The sequence below is a fragment of the Cricetulus griseus genome, assembly GCF_003668045.3.
Source record: "Cricetulus griseus strain 17A/GY chromosome 1 unlocalized genomic scaffold, alternate assembly CriGri-PICRH-1.0 chr1_1, whole genome shotgun sequence".
In the NCBI taxonomy this organism is placed as follows: domain Eukaryota; kingdom Metazoa; phylum Chordata; class Mammalia; order Rodentia; family Cricetidae; genus Cricetulus; species Cricetulus griseus.
In genome coordinates, this window is record NW_023276807.1 from 256,038,280 (window position 1) to 256,060,756 (window position 22,477).

Consider the following 22,477-nt stretch of genomic DNA (forward strand, 5'->3'; position numbering starts at 1 on the left):
GATGGTCAGAAGCAGCTACACAATGACTGGGAAGCAGAGGACGGCAGCCTTGCATTCACTAGAGACAGAAGGCCAGGGAAGCTGAGGAGGAGGGCTGGGGAGCACGGCGAAGTAGACAGACAGGTACGGAAGAGCTTATGCAGAGTCTGGATTTCACTTTTGGAAAACACTGGGCAGTTTCAAGTAGGAGATTTATGCAATTTGGCTTATACTGTACTATAGACAATTTTCTGTGGCAGAAAATGAATTATGCAGAGAACACAGGCTCGAAGTAGAAGCACAGAAGTCTGGAACTAAGCCCTTAACCAGCACGCTTTGTGCTGACAAGAAGAGAAGATGCAAACATGAATGTGCAGTTCAGGACAGGAAGTGAGGCCAAGGTTTTCCCTTTGTTTGAGACAGTCTGACACACTGGTAGCTGACTATCAAAACCACAGCAGACAAGACGGTTCAAGAAACACAAATATATTAAGAAGGTAAGAAATCGCAGGCCATAATCCAGGACATGTATTGCTTCCTTGATTTCATATCTACCAATATGACATGGTTCTTATTGCCCTGAGAACTTTAACTACTCCTAAAAGGAAGGTGGGCATGGATGAACACAGGTCTAATTGACAAGCCTTGAGGTTGTTGTTCAGAAGAGTAAGCTACATGCAGGAAGACATCAAATGGACAGACCATAACAAAGACACAATGATAATACATAATACCAAGATACATATTCACAGAAAGAAAAGCTTTAAATCCAAAATGTATAACAAAGTTTTATATAATGACTTTCAGAAATTAAAAATAATTACATTTTAATTTTTTAAATATTTGTGTGTGTGCATGTGCCTGAGTATACTGCTTGTAGAAGCTATAAAGGGTGTTAGATTTCCTGGTGCTTGAGTTAGGAGCAGTTGTGAGTCACCTGATGTGGGTGCTAGGAACAAAACTTGGGTCCTCTATAAGAGCAATATGCACTCTTAGCTGAGCCCTCTCTTTAGCCTCAATTTCCAAGACTTTATATATCTGGCTTTATAGTCTATGTCTACACAATTGAGGTGACTTAGTAGCCAAGGACAAGCTGCTTTGCCATAACTGGCAACAAGGCAAAACTTCTGCCTATTATGGATTGAATCTGAATGTTGGCTCATGCATTAACCACATCATCCCGTGGGACTTCTGGAAGGCCGTGGCGCATTTGGGTGGAAGCAGGTCACTAGGGTAGGACTCTGAGGTAACAACCATCCCTGGTTCTATTCTGGTATAGATGTTTCCTGGTCCATGCCACGGGAACAGTGGCTATCTCAAGATTCTGACACCACAGCTGGGCGTTGGTGGTGCACGCCTTAATCCCAGCACTCGGGAGGCAGAGGCAGAGGCAGAGGCAGAGGCAGAGGCAGGTGGATCTCTGTGAGTTTGAGACCAGCCTGGTCTACAAGACCTAGTTCCAGGACAGCCTCCAAAGCCACAGAGAAATCCTGTCTGGAAAAAACAAACAAACAAAAAAATTCTGACAACACACCCATGTCTTCTACCTTGGATGTGCTGAAAGTTCTCTGAAACAGTAAGCTAAAAGAAACCAAGCCTTTCCTCTTTTCAATGATTCTGTTGTGTATTTTGATCCTGACAATGTGAAAAGATTAGGGAAAATTATTATCAAGAATGGGGTTATTGCCACAATAAAGTAAGCCTGATCATAAAGTTGTTAGGCCCTTGGAAATGGTTTGTGGAAAAACATGGAAGAGTTTGGAGACGTATAGTCTCCAAACGGGTGACTCCAGTGGAAATTCTGAAGCCCAGAAAGCTAACAGAAATACTGACAATAAAGACTGCACATGAAGCTTCAGATGAGAACAAAGATCAGATGCAATTAAGCCAGGGGCCATTCATATAATATTCTGACAAAGAAGCTAGCTGTATTTCGCCTATGTCCTGAAACTTTGAGTGAGGCTGAGTCTAATTTATTTGTCTGAGAAAGTTTCTAGACAGTACAGAATTCAAGCTGTAAAATGGCTCAGTGTACATGTTAATGTGTTCCTATCATTAAACTGAAAGAACTGGAAGTGTTAGCCTTCCCACTGAAAGTCCCAGGGTGGAAAACTGCAAAAGCATTTGGTATTCACCCTGCTAGAACAGGGCCACCCAGTAAAATGCTTTCCCAGGTTTAGCCATTCAGGCGACACATGGGGGAGTGCCTAGGCCTTGTTCCAATGATATGACACCCTTTAAAGATCCCCCATGGAAGGTCTCACCCTCTCTGGGGAGCAGAAAGGGAATGGGATAGGGGGTTGGTGGGGGGCAGGAGAGGAGGGGAGGGAGAGGGAACTGGGATTGGCATGCAAAAGAAGATTGTTTCTAATTTAAATAAATAAATAAATAAAACTGATGGGGGAGGTCTTTCTTTCTGTGTATGTTTATCTTATTGGTTGTTGAATAAAATATTGTTTGGCCAATGAAGCAGCAAGTAGGTGGGACTAGGAGTCAAGGAGGATTCTGGGAAATGTAGTAGAGATCCAGGCAAGAAGTGGCATAGCAGGCAGACTCATATATAAGCAAGGACAAGAAGGAAGTCTTTCCCTTTTCTCTTGCTCTTCCTCCTGGTCTCTGCTGTGGAGTTGCCATGTGATCCGCCAGCAAGAGAGGGCACCAGTAGAAGGCGTCCACGATAAGTCTTATAAAATATATAGATTTATGATAATTAAGACTGAGCTAGTGTATAAGAAATCCTAGTCATTGGCCAAGCAGCATTTGTACCTAATATACGTCTCTGTGTGTTACATAATGTGCTGGCGGGTAGAACTTGGGCAGCCTAGCGCTAAGCGCCCATGGGGCAGCAGGGCTTGGGCGGCTTGGTGGAAAGACTTATTATTACATAAAACTCTTCTCTTTTGGGTTATGCCCATTCTATACTATGTGGGGGTATAATGCTCTTGATATTTCTCACTATATACTCAGACTAAGAACAAGGCTTTGAGCCGGATGGTGGTGGCACGTGCCTTTACCCCTATCACTCAGAAGGCAGAGGTAGGTAGATCTCTGAGTTTGAGGCCAGTGTGGTCTACAGAGTGAGTTCCAGGACAGCCAGGGCTATCCAGAGAAACCCTGTCTCAAAAAATCAAAACAAACACCTTCCCCCAAAAGAAACAAACAAGAAAATAAGTCTTTGACCTTGGAGAGGCAGACTGTACATGTGGAGAAGTCTTGCTAGCCAGGAAGTAAGGCAACGGTGATTATAATATAGTGGTATAAAAACTACACAGCCAACTTTTCTGATGATTTCGAGAAGGAAGCCACTATTTCTTGAGCACTAACGTGATGTACGTCTACAAGTGGAGAAAGGGATGGAGACTGTAATGACATTTGGTGAAAGGGCCACTGTAGGCCTTCAGTTCTCCTACAGTGACAGCAAAAAGAGAGGGATGTTCTTTCTCCTCCTTGCCCATAAGACACAACAAAAAGACAACTATCTACGAATCAAGAAGTGGACCCCCATCAAAGCCTGAGTTCTCCAGCACATTGGTATTGGACTTCCCAGCCTCCAGAACTGTAAGGAATAAATGTTTATGATTTGTAAACAATTTAATATATTGGTATTGTGTTATAACAGTCCAAAAAGTCCAAGATAAACATTTTCTTAAATAACCATGATACTTAAGAGTCTCAGGGCTTTGTGCTGCTTTTATTTACTCAACCAACTTGTACTAAAACCAGGACACCAGTTAAAATTCTATGAAATGTAGTAGATATAATTTTGAATATACTGTAGTTTTCATTCGAACAGAAGAAAGTCATGAAACCATTATACAAAATACAAATTTAATTGTGCTATGAGACACGAAGGAAAAATTCAAGACTTAACAGACATCTCAGCAGAAGAGCCTACTCTATGGCAGAGTTAGAAGGACATATACTCTCTATAGTTTAAAGTCTCTCCTACAATATTAAATAAAAAGAAAACATGAAATATTTCTGGTTTAGCTATAAAGTTAAGTTTTCTTCAGATATTAGACTGGTGAACTCAAAGGCATGCTACCACCCATTAAATTTTGAACTTTTTTTTTTTTATTTTGGGTTTTCAGACTGGGTTTCTCTGTGTAACAGTCTTAGATGTCCTGCAACTCACTCTGTAGACAAGGCTGACCTGCAACTCACAGAGATCCACCTGCCTCTGCCTCCCGAGTGCTGGGTTGAAATGAGAGCACCACTACCGTTCCCTGAACATTTATTTTGGGAAGCCACATCAGGACAAACTGAGAATGCAAATAGCTGCTCTCTTCCTAGCATAATGATTTGAGAATAAAAAGAAATGCTAACAGGAAATGAAGACTCCATTTTCTGAAGATCTACTTCGATACAATGAATTTCTTACAAAAAGCAGAGTGGATGACTGAACCCTTGGAGAATGTGCTTACTAAAGCCTCTACATGTTCAAGAGGACTTTACGTTCCAGCTAAGAATGGCAAAATCTCCAGAATACTTTACAATCAGACATAACAAAAGATCAAGGACAGAACAGAAAGACAGAGCAACCAGGATAAACGATAACTCAGACTTTCCATCTAAAGGATAAACTCTTTCATTTAACACCAATATAAATGCTCAAGTTCTCTTGTTTTCAGTGGGGGAGTCAGCCACAGACTATGTGAGGCCCCCTGTCTCAGTGTGCTTATATTTAGAAGTAAGGTCGTCAAGAGGTAATTAAAGTTAAATTAGGTCACAAGGGTGAGGCCTAAGCCTATAGAATAGAGTTCTTAGAAGAGACATAAAAATCCTTTCATTCTTTCATTCTCCCCTCTTTACTATTGGGAGACATAATAAAAAGGTTGCTGTCAGTAAGTCAGAAGGAGAGCTCATATGAGAAACGAACCTGCCAAACCTTGTTCTCAGCCTTCAGCCCCTGTGAAAAAGTAAATCTATTATTTAAGTCAAACTGTGTATGAATTTTGTTCTGGAAGACTGAGATGACTAATACACCTTCCTCATTCTTTTCTCCTCTGGTGTCTAAAGTGCCCTTCACTGTGTGACTCAGATGCTCAAGTTGGGGGATGTATCAGAGAATAACACCATGTTACAGTGTGAGAAGTACTCCTTTGCACTTGGAACAACTAGACAGGAAAGAAATAGTTCACCAAGACACTTCCTATGCAGAGAGGGAAATGAATGGGTGATTTTTCTCTGGCTGCATTTACTTTTAAATTCTTGAAATCTCCTATTCTTTTGTACAAAAGCATAAGTGCTCTGCAGTGATCCACATCTGGGTCTTTTCAGCTGTGATCAGCTTATCTCAGAATCCCACCAGGGTTGTGATGCAGAGCATACAAGGTTATCAATCACTCGAAATGCATTTAATACCTCAGTACTTTGCAAACTGATGTGCTCAAATCACTGTTCCAGTGCGACTGCTGCCTTCCCATGAAGGGAAAATGGCATTATATTAAAGATGGGCAATGCTACAGTGATGCTGGATTCAGACATGTGGCTGCTTGTTTGCAAGGACAGCGGCTACACTTCCTCAGGTGAGATCCCCCACTTATTTATTTGGTAGAAGTCATGGATATTTAAAAGCACACATCTTTGTGGCTGGCATTAAACTTGAAATCTGGTGGGCAACTTTTCAAGAAATAAAAGCTACAAACAAAATAGCTTTCATTCCATTCAGTACGCTGTGGGAAACGACTAATGGATAAGCATTACTGTGACTGGCAGGGCGAGCTGCCAATAACAGGGATTCAAGCCCACATAAAAGCAACACTTTCTCGGCTTATTTCACTAATTTGTCAAAGTAGGACATTATCTGACGGGAAAGAAAAACAGGGCTAGAGAGCATGGGAGAAGGGAACATTTCAGAGTAAAAGTTCTACCTTTTCCACCACTGGTTTGTAATCTCCCTTCTGTGTAACTGAGATTTTCTTTTACCATTACCTAAACCACACTGCATTCAACACAGCTGTTTCTTCTCTGGCAGGATACATGCCCATTATTTACTTATTACTGCTTTGTCTTCTTACAACAACAACAAAAAAAATGCAGAAGCGAAGAAATGGTGGCATTCCAATGCATGTCCTTCAGAGAGACTGCAAACCTTGGATCTGTACTGCCTCCTCATTCGCCTGTTTCCTGCTGGGGAGGGGAGGGGAAGAGTCCAAAAGTGCTCTCATCTCTTTTCCTTCTTCACCCCTTAACTCCTAATTCTTTCTTACCACTTTAGATAGACAAATCAAATTAAACGCTAAGCAGGTCCAAACTTAGCAACTTCTCACATAGTGAAGATCCACCATCATAAAAGTCAATTCACTTCATTATAGTTTCAAAATTGTAGTCCAAGATTTAGTAGACAACACCTTATTTTATTTCAGACAACTCTTTCTCCTGTAGCTGCTAAGTGCACCGAGTCTGAGGTGGTACTACCTGAGTTCAAATGATTCCTACCGAGCAGATTTAAATACGTGGGTTTCATCTCTGTGCCTCCCCCTCTCCCTTGGAGTAGTAATTAACATCACATCTTATTTTATGCAGCAGAGAATGCATTATATGGACAATTAGCCATTATCAAGATGATGGGAGAAAACAGCTAAAAGGTACTGTTTCAATCTCAGTATTCATTAGCACTATTAAAGAGTTGTACGGAAAACCAAGCAAAGGCTCGTTTGTCTTAGGTAACATGAAACAATATTCTTGTACATCAAAAAATGAAAAGCATTTAGAATGAAATCCTTTCTTCTACGTTAGCCTCAACTGAAGCCAAGACTTGCACTTGACTTTCAGAAACAGTCAGCTTTCCTAAATAACAGCAAATGGAAACCACAAGCCATCAGAGTCATTTAAAAGGCAAGCAGAGACCTTGCTCTGTGAGATACATACTTCTGGGGAGATCTGTTGTCAACTTCAGCCTTCAGGCGTAAATTCTCCCTCAGAAGGCCACCATTTTCCAACTTCAATTTTTTATTTGCCTAAAAGAAGTTAAAAATAATTAAACACAACCTAGCATAGAAGTACCTTGTAAAAATTATGACATGAGCCATCTGTATTCTTACAGCAATTTCGGAAAACTGAATACCAGACACATACCCTCAAAAACATCAAATCACCAGTGGGAATAACTTGAAACTGCAAATACAACTAGGCATTTAAAATCTACACTCCCCAAGCACCCCCCCAATCCTCTGCTCAGGGAAATGAAGCTGTGTTAGTTAGATAGCTCAAAGCCACTAAAGGACCACACTAATGGTAAATATATGTATTACTTTTCTTTTCATTTGTCCATAATTGAATGCTCTAAACAAGATAAGATTGTATCATACACAAATATTTACAAACTGATGCTAAAGAGTTAATTCTTAAATCACAAAAGAGTCATTTCTTGGTTCTATTCAAACACCTTCCCAGTGATAAATCTAGCATGAGTAAGCTACTCGTTTTCTTTCTTTAATAAGTCTTCCTTACTCTGTCTTCCAACTTCTAATGTCCTTAAAATTTGGGCAGTATTTTCTAGTAAGCTTCCAATTGTCCTTTGACATACATATGTAAGAAAAGAGTCCTTCAAGCAGAACTGTTTTTTTCCTGGATTTGTTCAATGCCTAAAAATTACTAAAAACATTCAGTGGCTCATCTGGAATACACAGACTGTCACAAAAAGGAGGAAAAGAAGCTATACGCTCAGAATCAGACAGCTTAAAGGGGGATCAATGTTCTTAGCCTTTAGAATTTTCTTAAAAGCTCTTTTATTTAAATTTCTGTTACTGCTTTTGTATAGTACTAACAAAATTAAACTCTATAGATTAGCCACCAAACTTACTCACCCAGCAAAGAAAATGCTATGGCTAGAACATTAATGTTCGTAGTTAACAAATCACAGAATTATTGTCAGGGAAAAGGAAAGAGTAACCTAAGATTTTAAAACATAGTTTTTTACTAACTTCCAGAATGCATTATTTACCTACTTACATACAATTGTACCTCAACAATAACAACAAAGGGGGGTAGACAATATTCATTTGGAGCCTATACATTTACTCAAACTTATTTGGGTTTGTTTCACTCTGAGTACTTGCTCACCTTCATGGATGCACATAAACCAGGATGATGGAGGGTTAATTCTTTAAGTGACTGATAAGACACCATTATTACCCTCCTGAAGATACAAGGAAAGCCATTTACTTCCTCATACATATCAACAGTGAATTATGCTTTCAAGCATAGCCCCATAAAGGGAGGCACTTAGTGAATTTTTTTGATGATGACAAGAAGCTTAAATTAGAACTCACCTGACTTCCTTCCCTACACCCACCCATAACCCTGCTATCACTCTATGTTTGAAGGTCCCTCACCAGTCCTGTGGCTTTTTAATACTTCTCATTATAGGCTGGATAGCTCCTAACTATTAAAAGGAAATAAAGGTTATAAACAGTAGAGTTCTGCCTACTTATAGTACCCGGGAATATCAAAGACTTTAATTATTGTCCATTCTCAATCCTGACTGGGAATGATGTCTCATAATGTTTCCCAACTCACTGAATCCAGGGAGCATCACAAGTCCGTTTGTGCATACCAAGTTGTACTTTAGGAAATGCATTGGACTTAGACCATTATTTGTACTTCATATTTGCAGCTTGTCTCTGTAGTTTATGTTTCTTACTCATTCATAATTTATTACCTAATACTATCACTGGGTACCCCAAATAGGCTTATTAAATATCCCAAATAACTGTGATGTCTTAGGATATTTGTGACCACTGAATTTAAACATAACCGTGCTTTGCATAGCCTTCTTTTCATATGTTCCTCATAGTGACATTATTAGCCCAGAGTGAATTCTGCATAGAGCTTCATGCTCTAAGAAGTATTTCTGCCAAGAATCTAGTAACTAGAGGAGACCATATACAGCATGCTGGTGACTCAGAGAAAAACATATAAGTCAAAGGAGAAACTTCTGCTTTAGTTTTCCTTACCTTTTAACAAAGGTGACACATTTACACTAAGGCTGGCTGCCTTACAAACAAAAACGAACTATATACTTCCTTCAAAAAATACAGGCAGGTATGTACAAAGTTTCATTTCTTCTGAAAGCAGCTTCTCTCTGTCTTTCACACTGGCTTGATGAACCACATAGCATTTGTTTTGTATATGGAAAATGGTTTGCCCTGAGTTGAAGATATTTCTCTGCTACTTAACCTCACTGAAGACATAAGCGCTAATATGCAGTGGTTCTTCTATAAAATGTCATAAGGAGCCATTAATGATTTCATGGCTGAAGACGCACCAATTCCGAAAAGAACAGCATTTAAGGGAATACAGATAGGTTAAAGGGCGGTAGCAGAAGTGAGTGCTGTAAAACCATACCCATTTAGCACCACTGTACTCCAGGACAGGTATCCCGAAGTCAAGCTTGAGGCTGGCCTTTGTTCCAGAAAGCAATACAACACCTGTCACTGCTACTGTTAATGGCATGCATCTTTATCTCCCTTCTAGGTTTAAACCAATCCTAAAGGTTTGCTTCCCCACCCTGGACTAATGTTCTCTGTATCTTGCTGGATGGATAGACAAATAGGAAAATGATTCAGCCTCATACGCCACATTACTCTTCTGCGTAAGTGGTCTGAAGTAGGTGCTCACAGATTTCTCTGAATTAGTCAGCAAACTTTCAACATGTACTTATATTCAGCTTTCAAAATCACACAATGATAGTGCTAGGAAAGGTACAGTTAAAATCTTTTGTTCAGCTGGGTACAGTGATATACACTGTTAATCCTAACACGACCAAGAGTCTGAAGCAGGAGTGTGGTTAGTTTCAGGCCAGCTTGCGATACATAGCAAGTTCCAGACAATGTAGTGTGATCTTGCCTCAAAAAAAAAAAAAAACAAGCAAATAAACGATTCTTTGCTAAGCAGGGAATGGGATGTGTTTGCTTTAATGACTACAAAGCAGCCAGTGCTGTAAGCTTAAAAAAATTAACAAACCACAGAGGGGGGTGAGGGTGGGGGAACGAAACTCATCCTTTTAACAGGGGCAACTCTTCCAGAAGCACTCATATACAAGCAGTACATTGTCTCCAATTATAGTCACAAACGGAGCCACCTGATATTTCTTGGCAGCTAATGACAGCTAATGAGACGACGTTTTCCTATCGCATGTAAATGCTCATCCAGGGTTTCGTCCTGCTCTCACAAATTAGCTAATGGTGAGTCAAGGTACATGGCTATTTATACTTGTGAAAGTACTTAAAATATTGTAGAACTTTGAAAAGAACCATCCTAGATTTTCCCCCAAGACTGCAACTTACCTCTTTTAACTTATCCACATCATCTTTTACTTTTTCATAGATTTCATTAGCCGTTCTGAGTTTTTTCTTCCACTCTGCTACCGACTCTGGGTCAACTTTACTTGGATTATCTGCCACTGGGTGCTTGTCTTCGTTCTGGCTGCCCTGCATCAAGGCTAAAGGGTCCAGAATAGTCTTGATCTGTGATTCCAAGCTGAGATTCTTACTTTTAAGTTCTTCTACTTCTTTCTGCAAACAATCTATTTCATCCTAAAGAGTATGGAATTCAATAATTAGATATGGACTAACGCTATATGCTGAGCCAGAGTCAATGTGTTCTTGAATATTACATTCAAATTTTTATACATACATGGACCCTTTATCTAACATAACAGTTTTGTAAGGAAAAAGTCAGTTTAAATTCTCAAAACGTTTTCTGACTCTCATAAAAATTGGTACCACACTAACATTTTAATTCAAAGACAGCTCTGATTTTATAAATGTCAACATTTTGATTTTGCTTAAGATATAATCAAGAAATTAAGAAAAAACATGAATTTCAACAAAAAAGGAGATTCCAATTCAGAAGGAAAACTTGAGGCATGTTAATTGCTTTATAAAAAAATTTAAAACTGTTGTTCAAAATAGCAACCAGAATTTTGTTTATATTTTTGCTTGAACAAAGTAGGAATGAAATCTTTCCACTTTTCATCCCAGAGTAATAGCAGTAGTGGGGTCTTGAACCATTAGTCAGGGCCATGCAAATATCTGCTTCTCTACTCTGGGACTGCTGTTGCTCTTGCGTGTGACTGCAAACGTTTACGGTAGATTCTTCCGTTTAATACTGGGACGCTTTGCTGATCAGAGGCTGTAGTGTACCATACCCTGGCAGCTTTCTCTATGCTCTGCAACATGGAGGGACTAGCTGCCCCAGAAAATCTTCCTGCTCTCTACCTAGCCTTACCTGGAGCATGTCTCTAGGCCCAGGATGCCTGATTTATCCCTAGGGTGACGCTTGACACAGTTCCCAGCAAATGCTCTTCTCCTGATGACCCACATGGTAATTAGGCAAGTGCTCCAGCCATTTTGACAGGACCCTACAGTCACACACAAAGCCTAATGATAGGAGCCTGCCACCTAATGAATATTAGGGTTTGTCCTCAGTCTCCCCAGTCCTATATATTCCTATACTATGGAATAAAGTTGAGCTGATTCACCTAAGTGTGTCTCCTGGAGGCTGTCTCTGTTGTACCCACTGGACCCTGTTCCTCACTTGTGTTCCCTCCCCCCTCATAGATCAATGCAGTAGCAAGGGTCCTGAGCAAGAGGCAGAGCCACAGTGTAATAGCATACACTCTTCTATCATGGACACATATCTTAATCTGAGGCTGTTAAACATTCTACAGAAAATAAACTCTAAATGTCAGTGCTTGTCTGAATGTCCCTCCCAATCTCCTGCTGAAATGTAACTGCCATTGTGATAACATCACAAGGGGGTAACATCAACCAGCCAAGGCCCTCATGAATGGGTTAATGCTGACATCTAGGTTATCAATGAACGGGTCCCTGACTTATCAAACAAAAAGAGCTCTGGGACTCTTTCTTCTCTTGTTCTTTTTTCTCCACCACCATGTTGATAATGCCTTAACATTAGCCTGTAGAAGCATTAAGCCGGTTTAAGGTGCTCTGATTTTAAAGCAAGAGAAACAGACTGAAGTCAATGACCTCTGATTACTATCTATGACATTTATTATGGAAGGTGAATTTTAGATTTGCCACAGTACTATTTACTAGTAAATTATCATATATGTTATAGCATTCTAAAAGAAGTTGTGTTCTTCCCTCCCTCACTTTCTTGTTGTTTGTTGGTTCTGAGACAAGGTCTCTGTGTCAGTGTTCTCAACCTGGGGTCCAATAACACTTTCATAGGTGTCACATATCAGATATCCTGCATGATATTTACATTACAATTCATAACAGTAGCAAAATTGCAGTTGTGAAGTCACAACAAAATAATTTTATGGTTAGGGGTCATCACAACATGAGGAACTGTATTTAAGGGTCCCAGAATTAGGAAGGTTGAGAACCACTGCTCTCCATAGTCCTGGCTGTCCTGGAACTCACTATGTATGTAGACCAAGCAGATCTCCAATTCAAGGACATCTGCCTGCCTCTGTTTCCCAAATGCTGGAATTAAAGGGCTGTGCCATCATACCCAGCATAAGAAGTTACATTCTTTAAATCAATGTAGCTAGGACATATTTATGTATCCATAAATGTAGAAAACGTATGATGCAGGAATGAACATTTATTCCATCACTTATGCCCCAACGTATTAAAATGTTTGAGGAAGCTGGGGTAGTTTCCATGTACAGAGTTTAATTTAAAGGTACTTTCTATCATACTATATTTATACAGCAGTATAAATATCTGTTGTGGGCCAATCAGCCATTCTGTCTTTCTTCAAATTGACCAACCCTAAATTAGGTGGTGAAGACCATTCAGTGTCTTAAAGCCGAAGTCCTCGAGAAAAGACTAAACTTTTCAGTTTCACAAGTCCCCCTTTGCTTTGCAGAGGATCTTTTTCTTTGTGTATCTGCTACATCCCACAAAAAGCCTTTCTTCAACTGCCAAAGGGGGGGGGGGGAGTATTTTCTATAACACTAGAGAAAATACAATATATACATGTACACATATATATGTATATATTATAAAATCTCTACCCCTCTTTAATGAAGACACAATGACAACATCCAAAAGTGTATTTATTCCAGAAGCATGAATTCATTTGTAAAAATTCCACGTTCATTATAGATCAATCTGCTTAGTCATCTTTAGACAAAAATTAGAAATAACATATTTCACACTGAAATCCCTAGGCTAACAGATGACACAATGTTTATTTAGTGTATCAGAATTGGTCATGTTTATAATCATCAGTCCATCTATAGGTAGTAACAAATTAATTGAGTTCCCTAAGTGGGCATCTTTAATATAATTGTTCATTTATTTAAAGAAACAAATACAAAATGACTGGCAGAGGTACAAATTATTAAAGAACACACATACACACACACACACACACACACACACACACACACACACACACACACACACACACTTTAAAGGGAGGGGCCTGGAGAGATGGCTCAGTGATTAAGAGCATGGGCTGCTCTTCTAGAGAACCTGGGTTTGGTTCCCAGCACCCACATGGCAGTCCCAGGTGATCTGCCACCTTCTCCCGGCCTCAGATACCAGGCACTCAGGTGGTGCATAGGCATCCATGCAAACAAAACAAAATCACACATTGGGAAATAATTTTAAAGAAAAAAGGAAAATGTTGCCGTTTCTTCCCTTTCTATGAAATTCTAGTCATGTGTCCTTTACTTAAATAAAACCATTTTTCTATGTGAAATAGAAAAGGAAGAACTTATGGAATGTGTTTAGACTGGCTTCAGGGTAGGCATGGGGTGAGTGTGTGTAATCTCAAGGGTCAGGAGACTCTCAAAAAGCAAACCACCCCTCCTCCCAAGAAAAGATCTGCAACAAACAAAGAGACCACATGGCAGGGTCTGGGTCTAAGATGTGTGGGGCTTAGCTGGCTTCTCCAGGAAGTTCACTGCTGACATCACCTTAAAGCAGTAACAGTTACCTCATACTCTTTGTGGAGCAGCTCCAGTCTCGTCCTCCGAAGGTGCTTCCTGACTGTAGGGCTTAGCATAGGTTCACTTTCACCTGTTCCTCCTGGAGGGGGAAAAAAAAATCCTCAGTGTTGGTTTGGGCAAAATGAAAATGAATCTTTTCCATACTGTATTACATAATTCCCTAGTTGAGAATAATGGGAAGCCAATTACGGTTTAAAAAAGAAAATTAGTGTCACATTAGGAGAGGCAAGAGGAGTTTCAAACCAGAGCTAGGAAAATAACACAGTCTGGGAGACTCTTGGTGTTTTATTTTGGTTTTTCTTTAGTAAACATTACAAGGGAGCCTATAATTAGCCACAGGTGGACAGACCTTTCAGAAACTGGAGTAGTTGTAGTGGACTAAAGTTGTCTTAAACACTGTTTGAGATGGAAATGGAAAGGAAGACACGAGATAGAGAGCAAAAGACTGAGTGGGACTTTGGGATCATTTGGGGGTTACCATAAAGTAGACCTCCTCTACTTTAACTCTGAGGAAACAATACCAACCAACATCAAAAGAAATTCCTTTGGTACTGTGTTTACTTACCTAAACATCTTATCACAGCAAAGTCAATGGAAGAAGGGGCTACTTAGGATTAATTTATCAATTCTGAATACCGAGAATTTAAAACAACTGTTAATTAATTAAAACAAGTCTGGGTACCAGTAACACAATCTCACTGATTCTAATGACCCAGTTACAAAGGACTGAGTGCCAGCATTAGCTGTGTACCCCAATTTGTGAGAAATACACCCAATATGAATTCTTTCAGAGTGCTCTGAACTAATACTGGGTTTACTGCCTTTGCAGTTAGCAATATGATAGCCAAAACATTTTATAGATGTTCTTTTTCAGGACAGTCTATCCAAACGAAAGGACGAACAAACTATTTTATTCCAGAGAGTTCATTCATACTACTTAGACAGGAATAAACAAGGCAGTCAGAGAGGTGAGGAAAAGCATTAAACTACTTTAATTATCAATGTTCTCATCTTACACAAAGACCTGACTCCTTGCTGAAGTTAAATAAGTCTAAGTAGAGACTTCACCCTGTGACCATAAGAGAAGCTTTGGATCCCAAAGTCCCACTCTGTCTTTTGCTACCACACAACTTACTTTTCATTTCCACCACAAACAGTGTTTAAGACAATTTCCCCTAATTTTACACCACTACAACTACTCAAGTTTCTGTAAGGTCTGTCCACCTGTGGCTAATTATAGGCTCCCTTGTAATGTTTACTAAAGAAAAACCAAAATAAAACACCAAGAGTCTCTCAGAATGTGTTATTTTCCTAGCTCTGGCTTGAAACTCCTCTTGCCTCTCCTAATGTGGCACTAATTTTCTTCTTTTAAACCTTAATTAGCTGTGGTGATATATTGTTTACGATCTAATAAACCCTGATTGAAGATCAGAACACAAAGCTACAGCCATAGAGGCTGTGCACACCTTTAATCCCAGCACCAGAGAGGTATATAAGACAGGAACTCAGTGTCTCATTGGGCTATTCAGTATTCATGTGGCACTCAGTCTCCAGCCACGCTAAGGACAGGATCGCCGTAAGAACTCTCTAGTGGTTGTCTGCTTTGCTTTTCTGATCTTTAGCTTGAACCCCAGGATCTGTCTCTGGGTTTTTATAATTCATGCTACAATTAGTTTCACATTATCCTTGACTGGACCAGAGTCGCCAATCTGCCTCTCTAAAGTGCAGGCCCCACAGCACCACCCAAGCAACATATCTAAGGCATATTTTGGGACACACCAGTCCCTTGCTCAAAACCTAAAGATCACCAACTTCATCAAGCCTTTCTCAGAGTTTCTTGCCTTCTTTCTAATACTCTCTGCCTTTTCTTTCCCCTTCTTAGCACTTGTAACCTTAAACCATAAATATGTCTGTTCACATGAAGTCTCTAATGTAAGAGGCATGAGGCCTTAGTGTTATTTCAGATCTTTCATGGTTCTTTGCACTACATATACTATATATAATTACTAATAAATCAATATGATATTGATCTGTAACAATGAAAACTTTAGATTAGTCTTCCCCAAACAAACACTGTTTATACACTGTCTTAAGTACATATAAAATAGACCCTTACCAATAATCTCTTTGCAAGGATTTTCTGCAGTGATAGGAACTCTGCAAGCTGGACACTGGCTGTTATTCTTCAACCACAAGTCGATACAGATGGAACAAAACACATGGTTGTTGGTGCATACAACAGGTTGACGGACCTGTGAAAAAAAGAAACATTACTTTAGTACCTAGCAGCTGGCCTAACTGGGTTCCCAATACAATGGAGTTTAGAGCAAACAAATTGTTCCTTTCAAGTATAGCCGAGGGGAGGTAAGGAGAGAACACTTAGGAATATAGAAAATGAGGCTTCTCTTAAGCACACTGTTTCTCCTATGAGAGAGCTGCTAGCTGACGGAGGTGGTCATGGAGACTGCAACTGAGAAGCTTACTGAGGAGTTAACATTCATGGTCAAAACGGCAAGGCTTTCTACTCACTGCTAACTTTGGGACCTTTTTCCGCAGTCTATTTTCTGTTGGAACCATCAGTCTGATGCTTAAATCCTGCAGCGAATCCCACAACACCAGGAAGTACCAACAACCACCAGCTATGCATGACAAGATCCCTGGTGACTGACTGTGCTTTGTCAGCACTCAATCCCTGGTACAATGGGCCTGAGGAACAGGATCTAGGAGGGGTGGACAGAACCACGTCTCCTGTTTCCTCTCTCACCAACAACTCCCTTTCTTTCTCTTGCCTCCTCTCCTCACAGGACTGGAAATTCCTATTATGAATATTGTGTTCTAGTTTTATCCTTTTGTTCATAAAATTTCTAGGAAGACAGAGCTGTATTTATACCATAGTCCTTTCTTCCCACCCACATACTACTGCAGTATTTTTAAAACTACATTATACCCCAAGATTAAGAAGCCCAGTAACTTTGAATAAAAATGGCTCCCATAGGCTCATATATTTTAATGCTTAGTTACTAAGGATTAGGAGGTGTGGCCTTGTTGGAGCAGGGATGTTATTGGGCTTTGAGGTTGCAAAAGTCCAAGCCAGGCCCACCAATCCACCTCCCACTGCTGCATCCATCCCTGCCTGCAGATCAGGATGGAGCTCTCAGTCACTTCCACAGCACCGTGTGGACCACACCTCTAAAGCCTACGGAAGCCAACTCTGAACACAACTCCACACAGTGTATCAGGGCAATAAGGGAAAAGCAACTGGTGGAACAATTTAAAAGCAACCATAATATTCTATGTATTTGCTCATACAATAAAGGTTAAAGAGATCCCCCAATCTATAAAGACAGTTTTGATCAAACACACTAGTTGGCATATTATTGGCATATTATTTACTGACATGCCAATGGCAGGAGGAAGAGTTATTTATTTATTTATTTATTTATTTATTTATTTTGTTTTTTTTTCCGAGCAGGGTTTCTCTGTGTAGCTTTGGAGCCTATCCTGGCACTCGCTCTGGAGACCAGGCTGGCCTCGAACTCACAGAGATAGTGCCTCTGCCTCTGCCTCCCGAGTGTTGGGATTAAAGGCGTGCGCCACCAACGCCCATTGAGTTTTTTATATATAGTAAAAGTCACATTTTGATCATGTCAAGTGTCTTACATCAAACTCACTTTTTTTTGTTGTTGTTGAGACAGGATTTCTCTGTGTAGCTTTGGAGCCTATCCTGGCACTTGCTCTGTAGTACCAGGCTGGCTTCAAACTCAGAGATCCAACTGCCTCTGCTGGGATTAAATGAAGGTGTGCACCACCAACTCCTGGCCAAACTCACTTTTAAGGGGTTAAGCATGGCAAAAGAGGCTTTGAGGTCACTGGCGTAAAAGATTACAGCATCTAAAACCACAAGCCTGGTGCAGATTCCTGGTGCAAAATGGTTAGAGGCAAGTACAAGAGGCACATCTAGAAAAACTGAGAATAAGGCCTGTGATGTCAGGAAGGAAAACATGGTAGTTACCACAGAAATCAAAACAAAGAAACTTCTCATTAGGAAGTCAGTCCCCAGAAGGTAAGACAATGATGAGGTAGAGATGACACTGTATGAAATGATCTGCTACTAAAAAGAGTTTCTCAGCAAATGATGGGGACAGAAACACAAGGAGGCTGGTAGGCGATGAAGATGAAAATAGAAACTACAGGCAAGTCTCAGATGTAAAGGAGAAAACATACAAATTAGACTACAGTTAGTAATGTCACAGTGATGGAGAGGGTAGGGATAGCATAGCTAGAGCTATCCCTAAGCTAAAATTCCCAAGAAGCCAAAAGGGGAACAGAATTGGAGCACCAGGCAGATTTTGTCTTACACAGGAGGGAAGAGCCAGCTTCCATGTGAAAACAAACACAAGGGCTGGTTGATGCGAGGATGGGAAGGAGGGGATTCACATTCCAGCTTTCTCAGTTGGAACTTACACTTTAAATCTGAAGTGAGGGATCAGCAAACGGTGAAGAAGGGCATAGTATCTAGATCTGAGAGAAGGAACATAGAGCAGTTATTGTGAAAAGCAAAAGGCAAGTTTATTCGGAGTATTTAGCAGGACTAATTAATTTTGTTTTGTTCCCATTTGAGGTCTGTGGTTTTGAATGCAATGTAAGACCAATTCACATAGGTGTGAATTTTCAACTATTGAGTTGCTCAGGCTTATTTTGCCAAAGAGAAAAAGGGAAGTGGTCACAAATGGTCATAAGGAAAGGATCACTTAAATGGTAATGACAATGAGAAAGTTGCACAGCATCAATGATGGGTTTCAGGAAGGTGGAGGGTGAGCCCAGCAAAAATGGAGTCAGAGAGTAAACACATCTGGTCAAGATACCAGGGGTGGCACCATAGTTTCTAATACTTGTCTGGGGCCATATTATCTGATATGCCCAATTTTCTCTCTTAATTTCATGTGTCGTGTTGCTTGTGGTTAATATCTGTTCTATGCTTACAACTCCCAAGTCTCTCTCTGACCTCAGTAACAGTTAAGTGTTTAGGCTTCTGAGATAAACCTGGGGTCAACTCCCAGTATCCCGAATTTTAACCTCAAGTAAACTTTTGGTTACTGTAGGCTTAGTTTTTATCTCTGAAAATTATGGCTAAACCTAATACCCTTTCACTTATGTGCTACCTTAAATGAAATAATATTTGCTAGCAAATTCACATAACTTGACTGTACTCACATGAATGTGCATGTGTGTACACGTGCACACACGCACACACACACCATTATTGCATAACCCTGGAATCAAATGCATAAAAAGCAGTTAGAGAAACCAGAAACATGGGAAGGAAAACATGTAGGGAAAGTACAGTGAGGAGAGCCAGCCCCAGCTCCATGACTATGTAGACTGTCGGCAGCAGGCTACACAGAAACGGCTTCCCAATCCCTGGGTTATCATGTGCCACAGTTGTCCAGGATGCCAAGTGTGGAGTACCAGGCTCTAACATTTGCTTTCTTGGGTTTCAGTCTTTCCTGAAATCTTTTTTTTGTTTTTTTCTATTCCTATTCCTCCCCTTTGAAAAAGAAACATTTACCCCACACCATTGCAGTTTGGAATTCTGTAACTTTTTTTTCAGTTCTTTTCTCCAGTGTCTCACAAGATATGGAACAATAACAGAATAGTTAAACTTTGGGACTCCTGGGGATGGGCTAAAGGCAGGTCATAATTTGAGATGGACGTGTGACTGTGGAGGCCAAGGATACAGTGCTATAGTCTGGATCCTGTACATTCTCCAGAGGCCCATGTGCTAAAAGGTTTATCCTCAGCCTGTGGCCTACTGGGAGATAGCAAAACCCAAAGGAAGTCATTTGTGACATCCCTGAAGGCTACTGGGACCCAATCTCTTCATTTCTACTCTTTGCTTCCTAGCTTCCAAGAGCAGATTCTCACCATGAACTCCGGTTATGATGTTGTGTTTCCTGTAAAAATTAAGAGCTACAATAACTACTTCCTGCTTATGTATGCTGGTGACTTTCTCACACTTGTGCGTAGTTACATCTTTATTAATAGCACGCCCCCCCCCTTTCTGCTTTATGCCCTGCTTAGAAAACTAGTTATATCCCACTTTCACCATCAGGTTTAGTCTCAGTGGGTGATGGTGCAATGTCCCCTTTGTATATACTTACAGCACTTGGTATATTGCTTTGAAGATGGTTGGGATAATAAAAATAAATTCTGATGCAGAAAACCAAAAGGTGAGATAATGTTGCCCAAATTGTCTTCTAAAGCAAAAGGTTTATGTTCAAACAGTAAGGAAAGTTTTACCCCTCCATTCAGTGTACCAAGACAATTAAAAAAAGAACAACTCCAGGCAGATTACTCTGCTCTGGCTGCTTAGGGCCATCAACAATGCCCCACAGCAGAATCATTTGTACTGTTGGAACCTCCTATTATTGTCACTGTGTTAGGTTTTAGAGGTTGACTATCCATTTCTCTGAACAGGCTACTTATCAGATGATTTCCCGAAAACAGTGTAACTTTAGCTTAAGATCCTCCAGTTAGATGGTGGACTAGAAACTGCCTACACGACATGCTAAGAAAGAATAGACTCTATTCCAAAATAGACTCTATTCCAAAAGCAAAAAGAGCTTCAGAAATGTACGAGAGTGATGATACAAGGGTACAGAGTGCGAAGCAAAGAATGGGCAATGCACAGGAAAGAAGCAAGGCAAACAATACAGCTTCACCCATGGCATCCCCAGCAAGCAGAGGAAGCAGAGGTCTTCTCTAAAAGATAAGCTAGAGCCCTGGAGGCAAGAGACTGCCAGACACTCTGTAAAACTAAGTATGGCCAGCAGATACCTTAGCTTCATAGTCCAACTTCCCATCTTCCCCAAACTCCCCAGATTATATACCCTTCTCTGGATATTCAATCTGTCTCCCAAATGCAATGGGAGTCAGGAAGCAACCACAACACTTCAGACAAAGGATTTGTACTTTCCAAGCTCCCAAGTACTGATCTTGCTGCTGGAAGGATGTGGATGTCTGGAGTTTTGGGCTGGACAATCAAAGCCTTCTGAATCTACAGAAGTGAAAGGCAAACAGGTAGATCCAGGCTCGGAGGTATTAAACTCCAGAATTATTCTCAGTCGGAAGAAACTGCTATACAACAAAAGGGAATAATTGGCCAAGAGGATGTAACAGTTTTAAATAGAAATGCACTAATTGTTATTGAAGATACTTCAGAGTTAAACTACGTTATCAATCAAATAGAATTAATAAACATCTAGAAAATATTCCATCAATGGAAACAGAATACATTCTTCTCCACAGTTCATGTATCCATCACTAAAGCAGACGACATTCTAGGTCACAGAACAAATCTTAAATGTGAAAGGACAAAAACAATATCTTGGGGGCTGAAGAGATGGCTCAGCCGTTAAAAGCTAGGCTTACAACCAAAAGCATAAGAAACAATCTCTTGGATTGTCAGGCAACAGTGAACTAAAACTAGACATAAAAGACAAAAAAAGCCACAGTAACTACACAAATACTTGAAGATTTAACAATACATTCTTGATGAGCAGTAAGTCACTGGAGAATAAAAAATTATTAAAAATTAAAAAATAATTTTTAAAAGAAATGAAAATTAAAAACTTCCTAGAGTGTTTGTGATACAGCTAAGGCATTCCTAACACCAAAATTTACAACTATGAGTGCCTAAACTAGAAAAGGCTATCCAAGTAACATGCTGATGCACACTGAGGTCATAAAAGTAAGAACAAGACAAGGCAGCTAGAAATAATAAAGATTAGGGCAAAAAAAATAATGAAATGGAGATTAAAGAGCAACACATGGAATCAAATAAAAAAGTGGTTCTTTGAGATGACAAACAAGATTGACAAGCCCCTAGTCAAATTAACCAGTTGAGAAAGACACACCTAAGAACCAGAGAAGAAGACAAAGCATTGTAGCAGATTGCAATGGAATCCAGAGGCTCAGTGGAAAGTATTTGAAACTTACACCCTGAGCCTGCATAATCTGGAAGAGCTGTACAAATTTGTAGACACACAACTTCTATTGAGTCAGGATGATATAAACAACTTGAACAATCCGTATCAAATAATGAGACTGAAGCACTCATCAAAAGCTTTTCACAGAGTAAAAAAGCCCACAACCAATGGATTCACTCTTAGGTTCTACCAAACCTGTGAGAAAGCTAACAGCAACAGTTTTCAAACAGTTTTTTTTTTTTTTTCTTTTTCTTTTTGGTTTTTTTGAGACATGGCTTTTCTGTGTAGCTCTGTAGACCAGGCTGGCCTGGATCCACCTCTGCTGGGATTAAAGGTATTCTCCACTACTGCCCAGCCTAATACTCTCTCAAGCTGTAGAACAGCAACAACCCTCAAACTGTGAAACAACAATACTGTTCAAATTACACAAGACAGGAAGGGAAGGAGCATCACCAAACTCATTCTGTGAGGCTAGTATTACCATGATACCAAAATCAGAAAAATACGCAGAAAAACGAAAAGAAAGATAGACTGTAGGACAATTTCACAGAGGAGCCCAGAGAACTTTTCAGCA

At 40.1% G+C, this 22,477-nt stretch overlaps 1 protein-coding gene across 1 annotated transcript in view; it reads right to left on the reverse strand.

The window, feature by feature from the left end:
• Positions 1–22,477, reverse strand: part of Obi1 (ORC ubiquitin ligase 1) — a 47,729-nt gene that overhangs the window by 17,049 nt on the left and 8,203 nt on the right. Inside the window, exons 2-5 of the mRNA XM_027393976.2 lie at positions 16,032–16,167; positions 13,903–13,994; positions 10,272–10,520; positions 6,853–6,941 (exon numbers count right to left, since the gene is read on the reverse strand). Of these exons, the coding sequence (XP_027249777.1) occupies positions 6,853–6,941; positions 10,272–10,520; positions 13,903–13,994; positions 16,032–16,167 (566 nt within the window). The remainder of the gene's footprint in view (positions 1–6,852; positions 6,942–10,271; positions 10,521–13,902; positions 13,995–16,031; positions 16,168–22,477) is intronic.